This window comes from Myotis brandtii, unplaced genomic scaffold, assembly GCF_000412655.1.
Source record: "Myotis brandtii unplaced genomic scaffold, ASM41265v1 scaffold144, whole genome shotgun sequence".
NCBI classification, from domain to species: Eukaryota; Metazoa; Chordata; class Mammalia; order Chiroptera; family Vespertilionidae; genus Myotis; species Myotis brandtii.
The window spans coordinates 94489-114620 of record NW_005355159.1 but is presented as its reverse complement, the minus strand read 5'-3'; the positions used below and the strand labels follow the sequence as shown (position 1 = coordinate 114620).

The window sequence follows — 20132 nt, the reverse complement described above, 5'->3', positions numbered from 1 at the left end:
TCCTCTCATCATCCCCCAGCAGGTCTCATCACTGATTCTGGGGCTCTCTCAAAAGGGCCAAAGACCTTTAGCCTCTGAAACTCACTTCTTTTTCTTTTCATACTTTCACATAGGAGTCTAGAAAGTTCTTTGTTATCACCTTCCTGGGATCCATCATGTGGATAGCCATGTTCTCATACCTTATGGTGTGGTGGGCTCACCAGGTGAGTAAAAAGCAGGAACTAAATCCTGTATCAGCAAGTTCAAAGACTTTTTTCCTTCAGGGTAAATTTCCAGTACTTAGGGAATGGTGAGGATCAAGTGCATTTGTAGTTTCTACATTGTTGGTAAAGGCAGCTTTTTTATTCCAGTGAATGTAGTACTTTTCAAGTGTGGCTTTCCTTACATTCACATGCAGCATGACATAGAAGGCCCTTCACAATCTGCTCATCACCCTATTCCCTTTCTCTGTCATGCATCTTCCACTCTTCCCCTCCTGGTGAATTGTACACACTCATGAGAGCAAGCACAGTTTTGCCCTGTCTCTGGCATTTTAATCCTCTGAGTGCCCATGGCTTTTCTGTTCTACCTGGAATATTGCACTAGCACAGAGCTGTAATCGTTGTTTATAATCTTTTTTCCTTCACTAGGCTGAGAGTAGGGTCAGTGTTGTACTGCTCATACTTTTCTCTCCAGCTCTTAGTTCCTGGACATAGCAGGTGTCTATGGTTCTGGAAATAGAAATGTGACATGAACAGATCTTTGGAGGGGCAGTTCTTTTAGAAGTAGAGGTACTGTTGTTTGAATGTCAGTGACAGGTGGTATTAGAGATGGACTTTTAGTCCATCTTAGATAAGAGCAGGGTCATACCCTGAAGCCTTGAGCAGGGGCCCCATCTCCCCAGCCCTCAGTTCCGCCATGACCCTGCCTTACTTAGGCCACGGGAGTATGCTGAGCTCCATGGGAGGTGTTGGGTTTGCACAAAGTAGTATGTGGAAGAGCCTCAGATTTTCCACTTGCTGTTGCTGTGGTTTCTTATTGCTGTTACTGTTTATCAGGTTGGTGAAACAATAGGGATTTCTGAAGAGATTATGGGTTTGACGATCCTGGCAGCAGGCACATCAATTCCTGACCTGATCACCAGTGTGATTGTTGCTCGGAAAGGCCTGGGAGACATGGCCGTGTCAAGCTCTGTGGGCAGTAACATATTTGATATCACCGTGGGGTGAGTGGCAAAGTTGCTTTTTAAGGAATATTAAGTAAGACTGGAAAACCTTGTGTTGGCTCTGTTCACTGGTTTTCTGCTTCATTCATTATACATGGAATAAAAGGGCATTTAAAGTATTAGTTTCTATAAGGCAACGAAGTATTCTCCCTTCATTAATCACAGACAGATGAGATAATAGAACTAAAATGCTGCCTGAAATGTAACTGACTGGAATTTATAGATGAGTTGAAAAATAAAGTCCATTAAATTCCATTACTAAATACAATCAAATGCTCTGCTCACTGACCTGCAAGGTGGTGGAGGTGGGGTTGGGACAATGACTCAGTCTCACTTCCTGATGTTCTTGTTCCTTTGCTTTTGGGTTCCTGCCAGCTATAAAAGCATTTTGTATAAACAAGCAAATGCTGCATCCTGCTGCACCCATTCCCTCACCTGGCCTATTTTCATTTCCCTAGTCATGCCCTGGACTTCAGTGGTGGCTTTGGTTTCATTACTTTGAATTTGTGTGTATGGGTGGGGCCGGGAAAGGGCATAGGAGAGCCCTAATCCCTAAGTAATTTAAAGGAATGCTATCCTGAGCTGGGCCTTATCATAAAAATTTAGAGTTTAGAGTCACACATCAACAGATCTGGTTAGTCATACAGAAGTCATTTGGTATGAAGAAAAAATAGTCAGACCTAGAAAACTTCAGTTTCAATCCAGGCTCTCCCAGTTATTAACTGTGAGCCCAAGGGCATGTAATTGAACTTTCCTGAACCTTGGTATCCTCTTCTGTGAAATGGGGCTAATATTTTCTGCTCTATTTCATAGATTGTGTGTGTGTGTGTGTGTGTGTGTGTGTGTGTGTGTGTGTGTGTAAAAATGAGTGCTTTGTAAATTGTAAAATACAGTTTAAGTATATGGGATGATTATAAACATGAAAAATACTCATTGTTTCTTCATCTTGCAGCCTGCCTGTCCCCTGGTTGCTTTTCTCTCTTATCAATGGACTACAACCTGTTCCAGTCAGCAGCAATGGCTTGTTCTGTGCCATCGTCCTGCTTTTTCTCATGCTCCTGTTTGTGATCTCTTCAATTGCATCGTGCAAATGGAGAATGAACAAGATCCTGGGCTTCACAATGTTCCTCCTTTACTTTATATTCCTGATAATCAGTGTGATGTTAGAAGATCGAATCATATCCTGTCCTGTATCTATCTGAGTCAGTCACTGTTGCTCAAAGTGGACATGGATCAGAAAACCATGCCAGCAGTTACTGTACCTCTTGGTACATTGATGAATGAACATGATCCAGGAGAGTGAACTGAGAGGCTGAGAGCATCTGATGTCAGTGTGATACAGGAGTGAAGGTTATTGTTGGGAACACCTGCAGCTCATTGTGATTAAAAATCTCACTTCTGGGGTTGGGGAGTGTATGGAGTTCCAACCCTTACTGCTACAGACAACTGTCACATGGACTCCAGTAAAAGGACCCCTGGAGTCATAGGGTTTTCTACATGAGATACCTGGAGGGTTAGGACAGGCACAGTTAAGACAAGCCACCAAGCTCACGTATTCCTGATTATTAAAGGGCTGCTGATCCAAAAGATGCAGATGTGGTCTCTATCTGACCCTCCTGGTTCCTGCCCCAAGCACATGCTGCACTTCACTGTCTCCTCTTTTTCTGTTCAAAACATGAGGTTCTACCAGGTTTGTAATCATCACTGGTTCAGTTACTGGTGAGTTTAAGAGCTAAGGCTATAGGAAAAAATGAAATATAACAGGAATCACTTATCATTAGTAAGATGTGCACCAATATTTTATAGCTTAAAAGGATTACATTAGCTCTTATTGCATTTCTGAAAAGTGAAATTAAAATAACCCAAGAAATTAAAATTTGTAATTTGCCCTTAAATTGGAAGGCCTGGATATTAGAGAAGGAAAACTACTCTAAGGGCTATTTAAAAATATGTACTTATTAGAAAATCCAAGTTAGTGTTGTCTCCATCAAGTGGTCTCCTTGAGGGATTAGACATATAACACAGTGGTTGGTCCTGGCTCTGCCCCTCCAGCATATTCTCACCCAACAGTACAGCTGCTCCTAGTGAGTGAGAAGGTGGAGTTCAGTCAGTAGAGCCAAGTCTGGATTATAAAGTAAGAGATCCAGTGGGGCAAGGCCACTTTTGCATGTTAACCCAGATGGGATTATAAAGCAAGAAGATTGATGTCTTGTGTGGCTTACAAGTGGAGATTAAGGCAATCACAAAGGAGAAATCCCAAAAATGCTTAGCACAATGGCACCACAGTGAGAACAAAAGTATTTCTACTTCCAAGATATCTAGTGTAAAGGACACTTGTTTTTAAAAAGTGTGTGGTTATTTAAACATTTCATGTGGAATTTGAAGTGCTTGTATATTAAATTCCAATGCTTACTGCTTTTACTAGCATCAAGTTAAGGGACACATGAGAAATGAAACAGTTCTTTGTCCCTGGTTTCAGAGCAAAGGTCGCTGAAGGGACTGTAGATTATGATGGCAAATAGAGCTTTAGTTACAACATGAGAGAGGATTCACTGAAGACTAGAAGACAGCAGGACAGATGTGATATGAAAAAAAAATCAAACATTTTGGTGTTGATGGCTGCGTTCAAAGAAAGTACTTCAGTCCATAATCCATCTTTAGTTTGGGTTAATTTAACTAATGGCCTCACTACCCCAGGATTCATGTTCTTTAGAAATGACTTTTATTCAATTTCAATAGATTGTGAGTCCCATTGGTATTTTACAAACATGGTCAGAATGCTCCAGAGAAGACTGATGAAGAATATGGAGTCATATTCAAATTCCATATTCTGAAGTTATCCTCATTCCTGATGCTGCTGCAGTGCCCAGTCTCCACATGCCATGACCTAAGAACAGGAGGGAGATCCCAATGCCAACTCTGGGCGCCAACCTGGTTTCTGCAGCCAATTCCAGCTAGCCGCGGGGCATTCCTCCCCACTGATGGCCGGGACCTGGCGCTCTTCCCCAGAATGACTGAGTGGGGAGTGACGGACAGTGAAATGTTCTGTAATGATAAAGCTGCTTCATGATTAAAATCAACTCTAATGATCCAACAACCTTTTCCTAATCAGTGTACTGAATTTTTGGCATTTCTCTTTGCCTAGAAAGGAAGTTCTGATAACTTTACACTATGACAGAAAGGGTTAAGCATAATATGAAAGCTGGGTCTTGATGGGTGAGAGGAATTCAAGAGGGAAAGGAGAGAAAGATTTCCGGGAGATGGAAAACTTATATAACTTGTAAAAGATGCTTGGAAGTTAAAATTTTTGTCATACATTTACAGATCTATAATTTATTAAAATTGTGCTGTTTTAGAGATGAAATACCATCTTAAAATGTCAAGATAATGTTGAGATGGTCCTTTCGTTTGATAGGCAGAACAGATGTGATATGAAAAGATAGCAGGACAGAATACAGAATAATCTGTATTCTAGATCATTTGTTCAGTCTAGAAAGTCCAAACTGTCCCCACAAGGGTGTCTGAATTGGAAGACTGGCTGAACAGATGGTTTCTTCTTCATTCCCCATGAGGTTGCATTTTCTTGATGAACTTGGGCCAAATTTCTAGTAATGTGAAACTCGTTCTAATTTAATGGGTTAAAATTCTATATGGTACCAGAGAAAAAAAGGCTACATTCCAAACTTATGAAAATTGGTATATGTTTAAATTGTTACTATACACTGAAAACAATATATTGCACTCTCATCTGAAAATGTTTCTATCAAATTATAGGCTTGGCCTTTTATAACACTGTCTATAGCCAGCGGTTCTCAACCTGTGGGTCGTGAACAATGAAAATACATTCTGCATATCAGATATTTACATTATGGTTCATAACAGTAGCAAAATTACAGTTATGAAGTAGCAACGAAAATAATTTTATGGTCGGGGTCACCACAACATGAGGAACTGTATTAAAGGGTCGCAGCATTAGGAAGGTTGAGAACCACTGGATACCATAATTATCATTTATTTAAAGACTGAATACCAAAGGCAGCCAGAATTGGAATGTAATATTCTGGGCAAAGCCTAGTAGATACAATTGAAGAACTGGTCGACCTTATGTGTCAGAGAATACCCTTGGTTCTGACCCCTTTTTTGTGGGCAGGTCCTGCTGCAGGTGGGACTGGTCTCTATAAAAGGCACAAAGAGAGCTCATGATCAGGCTGTCTATCCCTGGGGAAGGGGGATCACTAGAACCAGCAGGACACCCTGGCCTAAGGCTGCCCACACACCCACGGCACTGCTTCTGCTCTTCAGCCCTTCCCTGTGATGAGCAGGTAAAACCTGGAGAATTTCATTTAAAGAAAATTCCATCCGTTGCTCCAGTGGTCTATCACAGTACTGTGTTTGAAAAGAAAATCATTACATACAAAAGGAGGGAGCCATCCACATGAACAGCAACTGTGGAAAGGGCCACAGTAACTTTATCAGATGAGTTTGTTACCATCTCAAAGAATAAGCCCAAGCACACAGATTTTTTTTGAATCAGAGTCAGAAATTCCTATGTGAATTTGTACACTGTTGGTTTTGTGAACAAGAATAATTAAGCCAGCAAATGTACTGTGAGCCCAGAGGAAGAGGGTAATATGAAGGTATTAAAAAGAAGATACCCAATACTGAGGATATGAAGGTAAACTGGTATGCAGCTGCTACAGAATTCAATGCTGAAGTAAAACTCAGCTTTGTGTCTCAACAGAAAGGGCAGAGAATACAAACTCAAGCACAAAGGTGGGCCAAGCGCAGTCTGCTCTTTCCCTTCCTGCTCTGAGATAAAGTGCCTGAAAGCAGCTTTCAAGTTCTAGTGGGAGAAATAAAAACAAAGCTGGGCTGTCACACTTTACCATACAAATGGGCATTTTCTTACCATATACTTACAAAGTACTTAGAATTCAACATAACAACCTTCTATATACAGTAGGCTAACAATTGTTAGTTGCACTAGAATATCATAGTAATTACCAGCATAAAGTAAAATTAGTATTTATCACCTGAAATGCTGAACCAACATTTGCAGGGATCATTTCTCTACACACAAAAATGGAAGACATATTAGAAAATCTTACAATAAAACAGGCAGGTGATTTTAGGGTTTTAAAGTAAATAAAAACAACAACACACAAAAACACAAAAACCCTCCAAACAATCACAAAAGACAAAAATCAGAATATGAACAAGCTGCACAACTCCCTACCTGACAATAGGATGAAAAGCTGAATATCTAAATATGATATAAAATACAAGTGTGTGACATTCAAAACAATTGAAAAAAGTAGTAAAGTTATACCAGGACACAGAATGATTTATTTTCAACTATTAAACATATAAACAAAACCAAGAGTAAGAAAATCAGAGACAAATAATGTAGCAAAGGGTATTTCTCTCCAACACAATTGGCCATGATTCTCCAAAATGTAAGGTCAACAGAGAAAAAACTGAAGGAAAGAATGTATAGAGTTATTTTAAAGGATGATCATATTTTAATTTTGTTTTGAAGAGTTTACCACTTCCTTTTCATGGTTCAGAGTATATTTTAAGACTAAATTTGTGTAAATAATATTCCTTGGGGATTAAAAGTAGGGGAAACAAAACCCAACCAAAAGCAGAAATAAAACTATGTGTGGGGGGAGGAGATACAAATTACATTCACTTTTCCAAATAAGTTTGACCCATGAAGAATGGGCTTTACCTCACCGTTCTGGGTCAGATTTGAGATAAAAAAACTGTGATTCATATTGTGTTAAAGATAGGTAAACAACAGTGAAAGCTGTTCTTATAAGGGAAACCAACCAACCAACAAACAACAACAAAAGCCAGAATAGAACCCCAGAATCCTGTTTGGAGGGATGTTTGTGGGCAATGCCAAAAGCCTCACCTATCACATATTTCTCACTAGACAACTTACAAGTGATTTAGAACAGCGGTCGCCAACCAGTGGTCCGTGAGGTCCGAAAGGTTGGCGACCGCTGATTTAGTTAGAAAACATAAGACAGAATGTGAAGCTTGGATTTGAATAGTAAAAGACAAAATTGGAGTGGTATTTACAAAGGAGAGGCAGACACATGTGCATAGCACCAGATTTTTCAAGTAAGCAAGTTCAGCCCCAAACTAACTGAACTAAAATTTTACATTTTTAAACTCTTCCCATTATTTTCCAGAGTAGAAGAAAGCTGTGAAATGTTTCAGCTTTGTGATAATCACTAATAGTGTGAACTCAAAAGGTGGTTTTCTGTAGCTGAGCTGATTCTAAGTCTCAGGACTTCATGTTATCCCCAGTCCAAATGTCCTGGACTCTACTGGCTTTATACACATAAATTGGGACCACCCATTTTTTTCTTTGAAATTGGCTAGAGAATTCCTTCCTTAATGACAATGTATGCAAACATACACACATATTGAAAATCTATAAATAATTCTAACAGCCAAAGAATACTTTTGATCAGAATTACCCAAAGAAAGTGAAATTAGAAATGATGAGATTAAAAATATATTTTAGAATCTACTCATGATGCTTAAATATTCAATTTATTGTCTGATTTCTGGACTTTACATTCCATAAACTTCAGATTCTGAAGGCTTATTGAAAAAGCCAATTTCCTCAATATGGGAAATTCTCTCTGACTTTACTTTTAGAGAGTTATTACTTTTCTACTTTTGAAAAAAAATTGAATATTTATATGTGTATATAATATTAGCCAAAAACTCCAGGCCATATTCCCGATAAATACAGTACAATTTGCATCATACCCAATATTTTAGACATTAAGGTTAAAATCTGGAATAGAGTATACTGTCTGACATATTTCCCAACATAAATATTTATGTAGATATTAAAATTTAAGCTGATATTTGGCTTTGTAAGCTATTTCCCCTGTGGACTGTATGTATCTATTAGCAATAGAGAAATTTTGGAATTGTGGTATGCTGACCCTGATTTTGCAGAAACAGACTTGGAACCTCTGGGGCTCTCCTTCCACAAGGCTCAATGAGTCAGTCTGGGCAGTGCACACCCTTGTCATGACTCACTCACTGCAGTTAGGCGTAGGAGTACTAACATGCAATTCCAGGACAACACAGACACTAGCACTGACATTTTTTTAATCATTCCCCCAAGTAATAAAAAAAATATAGATAGATAGATATACATAGAGATCTGCAGCTGTACTAGTTACTTCAAATAGCAGACAAGGAAAATAAGCACTTAATTGCTTGCTTTATAAGTTTAAGTTCATTTTAAGCTTGCTATATTAAGTTTAAAAATTAAAAAAATATCAACTTACTATAAACAATTTAAAATATGTATAATACAACTTCATGGTCAAAACATTTGACTAGTCTATGAAAACAGGAGATACTACATTAGTTCAAATTTCATACATGAGTTTTCAATCTGTCTCTTACAAGAGAAACCATGAAAAGGTTGTTTTATTTTATGGGAACTAATTTTGTTTAGGGATTTCCCCATCACAAAATGAACTGATTGTTACAGGGAAAGTAAAGAAAAAAAGGAAAGGGGAAACAAAGTGGCTCTCTCCCTATTGGTCACTATTCTCTTCTTAAAATACTCTGTACATAAGCTATATGGACATTCTGAACCATTTACAAATTCATTTTCAAAAATTGAAGAAAAAAAGTTTAGAGTCTAAAAGTGTTATTTTATACACAGACTATACAATACATATAGAAAGTACACACACACACACACACACACACACACACACACACACACACACATCTTAAAGATAAGGTTCTCCAAAGGTTTTCCGACATTCCATCACTCCTGTACTTGGCGGTCTATCACAGTTGTGTGTATTCTTGACTTGACTAGGTGTGAGACGATCGTATGCCATCTTGTATTCTTTATCAAATACATCTGAAAAAATTCACAAGAAACAAAGGCATAAAGACATTTATATTTGATTTTGATAACAACCAAGTTTTGTAATACTACAGAACTGCAAAATTAAAGGCCAAGAAGGAATCTTGTGGTCTTTTCTGACAACTAAAGGACCACAGAATTTCAGAACTGGAACATGGGAACTTTAGAGTCCATAGCTCTTTAGCTCTTTAGAGTGAGATTACACAGAACAGTGAAATTTAAAGCTTTAAGATGCCAACTTTTAAAAATGATTTCCCCCCCAAATTTTAAAACTGAGGTAAAATATATATAACATAAAATTTACCATCTTAACCATTTTTAATTGATTTTTTTTAGGGAGAGGGAGAGGGAGAAGGATATCGATCTGTTGTTCCACTTATTTATGTTGATTCTTGTATGTGCCCTGACCGGGGATTTAACCTCAACCTTGACGTAATGGGACTATGCTCTAACCAACCGAGCTACACAGCCAGGGCTGCCATCTTAACCATTTTTAACTCTACAGTTCAGTGGTATTACATACATTCATAAGGTGCAACCATTATAATCATCCATCTCCATAACTCTTTTCATCTTATAAAACAGAAACACTAAATACATTAAACAATAATTCCCCATTCTCCACTCCTCCAGCCCCTGGCAACTACCATTCTACTTTTGTCTCTATGAATGTGACTACTATAAGTACTTCATAAATGGACTCATATAGTATTTGACTTGTTGTGACTGGCCTATTTCACTTAACATAATGTCCTCAAGGTTCATCCATATTGTAGCATATGTCAGAATTTCCTTCCTTTTTAAGACTGAATAATATTCCATTGTATGTATATACCACATTTTGTTTATTCACTCATACTTCAATGAACACTTGTTTCCACATTTTAGCTATTATGAATAATGCTGCTATGAACATGGGTGCACAAATGGCTCCTTAAGACTCTGCTTTCAATTCTTTTGGGTATATATCCAGAAGTGGAGTTAATGGATCATATGGAAATTCTATTGTTACCTTTATTATTAACATTACCAAAATATCAAAGTATCTCATATCAAAAAAATAAAAGAAAAAAGTATATTATAGGAATATACATTAAAATCATAAAGACAACCAACATAAAAACTATAGAATATATTGAAAGTATGCACACACATATTTTTAATGATATATAAGTATTACATGTTAAATATTATGCAGAATTACCTATATCAATATTTTCTCTTCCCAGTGCCACAAGTGAGAGAAATAATATTTCTCTATATAAACTCCTGGGAGGGGGTGGGGGGAGAAGGGAAGAATGGAGAAGATAATTACTATGCATATAGTTTGTTCATTTTCTATAAAAATTTTTATGCTAATATAAGCATGAGATATTCTAACAAATTACTAAGCAAACAACATTAATATGCCTAGAGGACCAATATGTTCATTTAAGATAATGACTTACCTCTGTCTTTTAAAATGAGGACATTTATTCAGTGTCTCTAAAATCTGACTCATTGGTCCATAGACATCATTCATTTTGATGCTTTTTACCATATTTTTCAATAGTTCCTGGCTAAATGAATTATCACCTTTTTGTAATAAATGGACCATTGGATACTTATGGGCTGTAAAAGAACCAAAGAGCAGTTGAAGGAAAATGTTCTTTGTAGAAAGGAGAATGTAATTAAGCAGCAACTGATAGCTGGCAAAGAAGTTACAAAGCACTAAAAATAAATGAAGGGCAATAGAAATCTTAAAATGAAGAAAGAAAAAAGAAAATAAAAAAGATAAATAATGATAAAAATAGGCCGAAAGCTTTTTTGGCCTCAAAGACAAAACTTAAAAATACTGTTCTCCTTAATATAGCTCCTGGGGGAAGTTCTACATCAGCAGCCCAGATGGAAACAAACAAACAAAAATAAATATAAAGAAGAAGTTGGGATAAGCAATGTGCTAAAAGCAGAACTCTACAAAACATAACCCCTCCAGCACATATACAACACTACTAAGAAAACAAACCCAAAAAACACAAAACAAAAAATAAAAAAACCCTTGACCTCCATAGAAGCACTAAAGTAAAAGCATTAAACTTAACACTCACTCTCAAACAAAAGAGTACGATTTTGACCTGTAAGACAAAAAGTAGTATAGTAAAATAAAAGTCAGTTACACATTAGTTTAGGCTATTTAAAGTAAGTAGAGATTACTCTCATATAAAAAAAGCCAGCATTATATGATAGCACTTACTGTGGGCATTCCAGAGGATATACAAGGGCTGTCCTGGATCCTGATGTAATTTCATATTGTCCCATAACATTTGTATTAAAACATATTTACTATCTTCAGACATACAGTGGCGGGGAATCTGTGTTGAAGAATAAACAAACATTCATTAATGATCCTTACATAATGTTTTGTAAATATCTTATAAATAACCTTATAAATATTTTTTTCAGATGTATGTGTGCAAGAGATAAAGAGAACAGCAAATGACTGGTTTGTATGCATTTTATACTGACTGAAGGAAGATGGGCTGAGTTGAGAATCTAATGATCTCTAAAGTAAAGTGATCTCTGCTCCAAAGCAGATTTTACAAAGTACTGAGATCTGTGAGAAAGGGTAGTATGAAGGGCTAATCTCTACCAGCTTATGACTGAAGTCCAAACAAAGATAAATCAGGCAGCCCCATTCTACATCAGTCCAAGACCCTAGGCCAGATAACTCTGACTGACTTAACCTTCAGACACTCATTCATCATGCACTGAAAATCCAAAATGTGTGCACAATCATCATAGATATAAAACACAAGAAGGAGAATACAAGGTTTCTGAACTTAGAGGCTTTACAATTTCGTGGTGGTGATAGCATATGAAAAGTAAAAACACTTTTATAGAACAACATATCAAAAATACAAATGAACATATAATAAACTGACTACCTAAATGTTAATAAAAAATCCAGAGTAAAGGAATGAAGAGAATGGTAGCACATGACTACAATATGAATTAGAGAGATCCTCTTAAAGAAGTGTCAGGCTTGTTTTTGAAGGAGGTATGAAACGTGAGTGGGGCCAACTCACAAACTCTTTTCATAAGAGTCATTTACAGTCAATTCTTGAGGCCATAATTAAAATGCAAGCCCATTTTGTATAAATTTTACAAGAAGGCTAAAAAACATGACTTAGACTGTAAGAAGAAAAATTATTTGTAAACACAATTTGATCAATCTTATTCATCTAATGATTAAGATGGTTATTAAAAATAGCATGAACATTCCTTTTTTGTCATTAGGAATATGCAAACATTACAATGGTGACAATAGCATTGTCTTTTAGTTAATTTTTACTCTCATACCTTTGAATACTTGTTACAATGCTCAGAAGAAAGAATCAATCCAGGTAAGTTACTGGGCAAGTCAAGACGTCTAAAATACCACACCAGGTTCCAAAAAACAATTGGATGATGATCCACAAAGTCTGCCACTGTTATTGCATGATCGCCTTCATTTTCCAATAAGCTTTCAAGTTCCTTCCATACTACTAAAGGACTGAGATATGGGACAGTGATAGGATCCGGACTTGGGAGGTGCCATTCTAATCCTAAAGAATCCTGTTGGATAAATAAAAACCATAAATGGTAAATACAAGATTTATGATACTAAGTCATTAAAAAATTTCCTGTCAATGTTTTCCATGTAAGTAGAAAGGTGCTATAATTGTATCATGGAACAAGAAACTCTCCTTGACAATAATAAAATTAAAGCTGGCCCTGGCCAGGTGGCTCAGTTGGTTGGGGCATCGTCTGGTACACCAAAAAGGTTGCTGGTTCGATTCCCGGTAGGGGCACATATGGGAGGAAACCGATGGATGTTTCTCTCTCCCTCCCCCCACCCCCCACTCTCTAAAATCAATAAACATATCCTCGGATGGAAATTTAAAAAAATTAAAGCTAATAAGGCTGTTTCGGACAAGGTGAACAAAATCATGTAAATGATCAATGTCCAAATTTTTAAAAACACCAAAATACATACTGTAGCTCCTTGTAAAGTAGTTGGCAGGCTGCCTGTAGGAATTAGCTTCTGCCCTCCAGTGTCTTCCTTATCCAAGGGACCAGAAGTACTGACACTCCTGGTCATTGGAAATATTGGACATTTTGATATAGCTGTTTTTGATCTATCAGCAGGGATCTGAATACTTCGGGCATATGTATTTTCCAGCCGTTTAGATTTGCTTGGGTATTGAAAAAAGAAAAAAGCATATCATTGTCTAGATTTACTTTTTTCTCTAGAAAGACCATATTCTTCTCTTTAGCATCAGTGCTGGACATAGCAAAGTAAATCTAAGGAACTCAGGCTTCAGCTTGGAAAAAAGGAATATATTTTTAAGTAGTCTAGTCATGTTAAATTTCCTTTTTATCCAGTGCACTTTAAATATTCAAGAGTCAATTAATTATTCAAAAACAGTTAGTGGACAACTTTTATACAGCAGGCCCAGATCATATAAAGCAGAGAAAATAGGCACCTATTCTTTCAGCTAGTGGGAAGGGAGATTGCCACCTATTCGTAAGCTAGTGGCAGTCAAAGTAAGGGCTACAACAGACCTGTGATGAAAGATAGTGCACACACAGATTTGCAATTTTGCTGCCTAAGCATTTAGGATTAAACAGATCATACCAGCCTGCCAGTACTATGCAGGCATTTTCTTTTGCACATGCAGCTATTAATATGGCTTCATCTGCCAGCTATCTATATTTGGCACTTCTCCAAAATGAATTTTAAGCGTAGATTTATTTATATTAGGCTTACTGTGTATGTCTTAAATTTTACAGTTCCTTTATCAGCTCCAAATGTTTTTTTTAGATTATTAAATATTTCTAAGTAGAAGATTAAATATTCCAAAATAGTAGTACTGACTTAATTCCTGAAGAGATAGACACAAGAGAAAGGTTTTTATTATAAACTTCAAGTGTTCTACAAAATTTTTACCTTTAAAATACTAGTAAACATTACATTATATGAATTATATAACTGATACCATGAGGATTCATAGAGTATAAACTATAACTAATTAAACATTTAGGTTATTAAGATAATTTTAATATTGTTTTACTTAGAATTTAAGTTTATGAATCTATATACATAGCAACTTAAACCTTAAAATGTTCATCTAATTCCTGTCATTATCAAAAACATATATTATATAAATTGTTAACATATAGTTCCACATAATATACTCACCTATTTAAATCAAAATTCCCTTGAACAGAGATAACAGATGTGTCAAGACCAGAGGCTGATGTTGAGATATAAGACTGCCTTCCCTGACTTGAAAAGGATGGAAAATGCATATTTTCTATAGATGGACTTGACTTCAAAAAGTATCTGCAATGTGAATTAAAGGGGCTTATTGAGAAAGAAGAGATTCTAGGAAATGTGACTCTTAAACATGAAGAAAAAAAAGCATAAATCATTACCTTCCAGGTCGTCTTAAATCTCTTATCTCGATATTCAAAAAGGGCAAGAAAAGATTGCCACAAAATGGGCATGTAGTATTGAGATTTGAATCATCTGCTGTCCAGCCAGCCATGATTTCTTCATCATGGACAAGACAATCACAAGTTCTACACCGAGAGCAACTTGAGATGAGAACCTGTGGGAGAAAATGGCACTGTATAAAGTAAGCTGGTTAGTGCATATTATGAATTAAAAACAGTTCAATTCATAAATATACTAGGAAACTAAAATGCAGAAGGATTTGGAAGTTACAAACAAAATATGAATTACATTCAATGCATTATATATTTATCTTTAACTATTTCAGCTAAATCTATTCCAAAATTTTTGCCTGAAAAGGAAACTTGCATTTAAGCAAGCATTTTAACCACTATAATTACTAAAAAAGCCATGGAAAAGTAAACCCAAGCATAATTTGTTAGTACCCCAAATAAGTATTTGTAATTACACATTATAGATTTGTGCTTCTCTAAGTGCGGTCATTGAACAAATGCTAGTCCACAAATTCTTACTGGTTTGTAATAAAGAAAGAAATTGAAGGGACGATTTAGAAACCTTTAAAGTAATTTGTTAATGCTGTAACAACTAAGTGTGTGATCAATGTATTTTGCAAGAGTATCAGCCATGACAGATTGGAGATTTAAAACAACAATAAACCCCTGGTCTGTCACTAAAGATAGTTGCTGTGGATGAACATAAATATTGTCTTTACATTAATAAAATGTAGAAATTCCTGAAGTCATCAGAAACTTTGTAAATTTCAACATCAGTGCTCATTGTTTATTTTCCAGCGGCATACAAATTTATTCTCCAGTTTTATGCAAATGTATCTGAAAGTAAATTATACCTAAAAATTAGGGGAAAGTATTAAAGGGTAAAAGAGTAACTTTTTCATTGTAAGAAAATGAGATAGAGCAGCACATCCAGCAGATAGCTACATCAAACTGATACAAAGAATGAAAAACATGATGGAAAAAGTTGACACAAATGCCAAAATGGCTCCCTGTATCTTCATCAAACAAGTGTGCTTGCACAGCAAACTTGGTTGTTAAGTGTTTAAGATGTAAAATAAAAATTCAAAGAGAATATACATATAACAAGGGATAAATATAAATGTTGAAATGAAAATGCTTTTGTATGTTGGTAAATCTCAAAGGAACTTTTCTAAACAGAGGAAAATGGTATGACTTCAACAATCTGAAATACTAGATATTTTAAGTTCATTCAGGTGCAACATACATTTTGAAATTTTCAGATACTACATATTTAACATTTTATTACTCCATCCAAGACCATCAATACTTAAGAAATGTAACTTTCATAAAGCAGTACATAAAAATGTTCTTTAATTAAAACTGTACCTCCATTGCATAGTTCTGGAAGATATTTGTATTACTCGTGTTGCAGGGAGATGCCACCTCTGATTTCCCAGGTAAGGCAAACTTTGACAGGGATCCTGTCCATTATTAAAAAACAAAGAGCGAAACCATTAAAACTAATGAGAAAGGATATGAGAATCTTTCACTTTCTTAAATTTTCTGATAAAATGTCAAACTGTTCTACTCAAAATAGTAAAGGTAATTTAAGAAAAAAACACACAAATAAACAATGAAAAATGTTTTTCAATGTATATGTTTTTGTTTTGAGTGTAAACCTAAGGAAATGTGCTCTAATTCCTGATTCTCACATGCTTGGTGTGTTCATCACTCAATATTAAGCACTTTATGTGTACAGAGTAGAAGGCATTCTAGCTGTTTGTAATTACTATTTTGCTGTTTGTGTTTTTCCATGTTTAAAATAAAAGAAAATGTTTAGTACTAAGGTTTAAAAAATATAAAATAGCTAATCTTGTTTCAAATCATGAAAGGCTCTAAAAATTAGGAAAGAGTTTCCAAGTATGTTCTTAAGAGCAATGGGATATTAATAAGTACTAAAACAACAACAACAACTAAAAGGGGATTTCTGTGGTCAAATCAATTGTTGACAGTGATTATATCTTGTTAGTAAAACTAGAGGTAATCTATACCTTTTGTTTTTCCCTAGCAGCTATTAAATTTTATGAATGAGCACTGGTAATTTAGTATATATAAAGGTAAAAAAAAGTAACTACTAGTTCACAAGAAATAGAGAGGACAGGAAAACTTGTTAAATACCACCATGGGCATGCAATCAGTATAACCCAGACTAATGACCTGATTACTTCAGCAAATAAGTGATGGGGGTTGGGGGGAGACTGCTCCAGAGAAACCATTGGCCCTAGGCCCTGCCACACAGAGATGGAGACAGAGAGAGAGACCTAAAGCCTCACATCATCCATTAGATGCTTAGAGCTGGTGGGAATGGCAGTTCTTTCCTTGATGGCTCCCCAATAAATAACCTTCTGTAATCCCTCTCTGCTAATGCTAGTTCAAAGTTGCTTTCTAATATTTGCCTTGACTGATTCAATAATTTATGTGGGCACCTTTGTATCTAATGAATCGTCAGTAAAGAATAAATATTCATTTTAACAAGTATAAATCAGGTTGTGAGCTAAGTTTTATTTGCTTAGCACACCAAACTATTCTGTTATTGTTAAAAAAAAAAAAAAGGAGGGAGGGGAGTTAATCACCTGATTTCTTCATGAATATATGACAAAGGGGAAAAAATAAGAGAGGGAACAAAGATAAAAGGGAGTTAATAGACATCAACCAAATGCAACAAGTAGACCTTGTTTGGATCCCAATTTGAATAAATCACCTAAAAAAGAGCATTATGAGATAATTGTGAAAATTTAAATAAATATTTAATATAAGATATACAATAACTATTGTCATATTACAAATACAATGGCATTACAATTATGTTTTCAAAAAATGAATGCATCACAAAAGATACATACCATATGAGTCCATAAAATGTTTAAAAATGGCCATGCTAACATACAGTATTAGAAGATAATGTTTATCTATGAAGGGAGTTGTGACGAGAACTGGGCATGACAGGAAGTTCTGGATACTGTTAATGCTCTGTTTCTTGATCTGAGTGGTGATACTCAGATGTCCTCAATTTATAAAATGTTATTTACATACATGAAAGTGTACTCATTATATGTATAACATATAATAAGATAAAAATAAATTAAATACCTTTAATAAGTTAAAAATATATAACATTAAAGTTCTTATATTTTAGAGATACATATTTAAGCACTTATAAATAAAATTATATATTGTCTGGGATTTAATTTAAAATAATCCGGCGAGGAAGAAAAAATGTTGGCAGTAGAGGGGAGAGAGGAAAAGATAAAACAAGACTGGCCATTTGTAGATACTATTGAAATTGGATGAAGGATACATGGTGGAGGGATTAATTGTGCTATTCCTTCTACTTTTTTGTATGTTTTAAAATTTCCACAATTAAAATTTTTTAAATTAGCAAAGGTACAAATGAAAAAAATAGGATATTCATCCATTCCTCATATCATATACCAGGATAAATTTCAAATGGATCGAATATCTAAATCAGGGGTCAAATCTATTTTTGTATAGCCATAAGAATGGTTTTTATATTTTAAAGCATTGTTTAAAAGAATAAGACAAAAATAATTATGTGATAAAAAAAAGAGAGATGTTTGGTGCCCACAAAACCTAAAATATTTACGTATGGCAGCCCTTTACAGAAAAATGTACTGACCCCAGAAAATGTTACAAAGGAAACCAGAGAAGTATCAGAAGAAAACACTGGTGAACCTAGGGAAGGGGAAGTATTTCCTAATGATTCAAAATCCAGAAGCAAGAGAGGAAAAGACTGATAAATTTGATGACATACAATTAAAACCTTACTTGTGACAAAAAACTCCCCCACAAACTAGGAAAAAGTACCTGCCATTTACATAAGAGATAAAGCATTAATTCCTTAATATAACAAGAGCTACTAAAACATTTTAAATAAAGGACCAATAAGTGAAATGTAGGCAAAGGAGAGTCCACAGAAAAAGAAATACAAATAGTCCTTAAACATATAAACAGATCCTGAATTTAGTTCGTAAAAGAAATATAAATGAAAACTAAACTGAAATACATTCCTCACCTATCAGATGGCAAAAATACAAAAGGTTGCCAACATATTTTACTGACAAGGCTCTGAGGAAATAGGTATTCTTATATTCCCATTGCCAGAGGGAATGCAAAATAGTGTAGCCCTGAGGAAGGGAACTTGGCAATATCACTTCAAGGAATAATTTTGAAGTAGCTTTCAAAGTCCAGGCAAACTTATAATCTAATCAAATAAAAGAGAAACATGCAAATTGACCACACCTTCGCTACGCCCAAGCCACACCCATCAGCCAATTAGAGCGACTATATGCAAATTAACCCAACCAAGATGGCGGCTGGCAGCCACGGAGCTGGAGCAAGCAGGAGGCTTGCTTGCCCTGGCGATGGAGGAAGCCAAGCTTCCCGTCTGCCCTAGCTGGCTGTTGCCTCCACTAAAGGCAACAAAGTTTCAACTATAGGAGCTAAATAAATCCCAGATACCTGCTTCCAGCCAGCCTCCACTGGGAGCTTGGGTGGCTGGGGGCTGTGGCCAGCCTGCAAACAGCCATCAGCCCCTCACCCAGACTGGCCAGGCACCCCAGCAGGACCCCCCCACCCTGAAGGGGGTGTGGCCAGCCTGCAAACAGCCATCAGCCCCTCACCCAGACTGGCCAGGCACCCCAGCAGGACCCCCCCACCCTGAAGGGGGTGTGGCCAGCCTGCAAACAGCCATCAGCCCCTCACCCAGACTGGCCAGGCACCCCAGCAGGACCCCCCCACCCTGAAGGGGGTGTGGCCAGCCTGCAAACAGCCATCAGCCCCTCACCCAGACTGGCCAGGCACCCCAGCAGGACCCCCCCACCCTGAAGGGGGTGTGGCCAGCCTGCAAACAGCCATCAGCCCCTCACCCAGACTGGCCAGGCACCCCAGCAGGACCCCCCCACCCTGAAGGGGGTGTGGCCAGCCTGCAAACAGCCATCAGCCCCTCACCCAGACTGGCCAGGCACCCCAGCAGGACCCCCCCACCCTGAAGGGGGTGTGGCCAGCCTGCAAACAGCCATCAGCCCCTCACCCAGACTGGCCAGGCACCCCAGCAGGACCCCCCCACCCTGAAGGGGGTGTGGCCAGCCTGCAAACAGCCATCAGCCCCTCACCCAGACTGGCCAGGCACCCCAGCAGGACCCCCCCACCCTGAAGGGGGTGTGGCCAGCCTGCAAACAGCCATCAGCCCCTCACCCAGACTGGCCAGGCACCCCAGCAGGACCCCCCCACCCTGAAGGGGGTGTGGCCAGCCTGCAAACAGCCATCAGCCCCTCACCCAGACTGGCCAGGCACCCCAGCAGGACCCCCCCACCCTGAAGGGGGTGTGGCCAGCCTGCAAACAGCCATCAGCCCCTCACCCAGACTGGCCAGGCACCCCAGCAGGACCCCCCCTCCCTGAAGGGGGTGTTGCCAACATGAAGACGGCCCTCAGCCCCTCACCCAGGCTTGCCAGGT

General features: G+C 37.3%; 2 protein-coding genes across 15 annotated transcripts in view; one reads left to right on the top strand and one right to left on the bottom strand.

Annotated features, from left to right (window-relative positions):
• SLC24A1 (solute carrier family 24 (sodium/potassium/calcium exchanger), member 1) overlaps positions 1-4295 on the top strand; it is a 34619-nt gene extending 30324 nt beyond the window's left edge. For all 9 annotated transcript variants that reach the window (XM_014535433.1, XM_014535432.1, XM_014535434.1 and 6 more), the window contains 3 exons: positions 114-203; positions 1038-1204; positions 2157-4295. In XM_014535433.1, the coding sequence (XP_014390919.1) occupies positions 114-203; positions 1038-1204; positions 2157-2406 (507 nt within the window). In that variant the 3' untranslated portion in view covers positions 2407-4295. The remainder of the gene's footprint in view (positions 1-113; positions 204-1037; positions 1205-2156) is intronic.
• Positions 4296-6085: 1790 nt separating this feature from the next.
• DENND4A (DENN/MADD domain containing 4A) overlaps positions 6086-20132 on the bottom strand; it is a 78181-nt gene continuing 64134 nt past the window's right edge. For 4 of the 6 annotated variants that reach the window (XM_014535422.1, XM_014535424.1, XM_014535423.1 and 1 more), the window contains 10 exons: positions 15984-16078; positions 14583-14776; positions 14347-14490; positions 13141-13339; positions 12465-12719; positions 11359-11476; positions 11213-11239; positions 10574-10736; positions 10330-10394; positions 6523-9119 (listed from right to left, as the gene is read on the bottom strand). In XM_014535422.1, coding sequence (XP_014390908.1) covers positions 8983-9119; positions 10330-10394; positions 10574-10736; positions 11213-11239; positions 11359-11476; positions 12465-12719; positions 13141-13339; positions 14347-14490; positions 14583-14776; positions 15984-16078 — 1397 coding nt within the window. In that variant the 3' untranslated portion in view covers positions 6523-8982. Of the gene's footprint in view, positions 9120-10329; positions 10395-10573; positions 10737-11212; positions 11240-11358; positions 11477-12464; positions 12720-13140; positions 13340-14346; positions 14491-14582; positions 14777-15983; positions 16079-20132 lie in introns of all 6 variants that reach the window. The other 2 variants (XM_014535427.1, XM_014535425.1) reach the window with 2 other exon arrangements.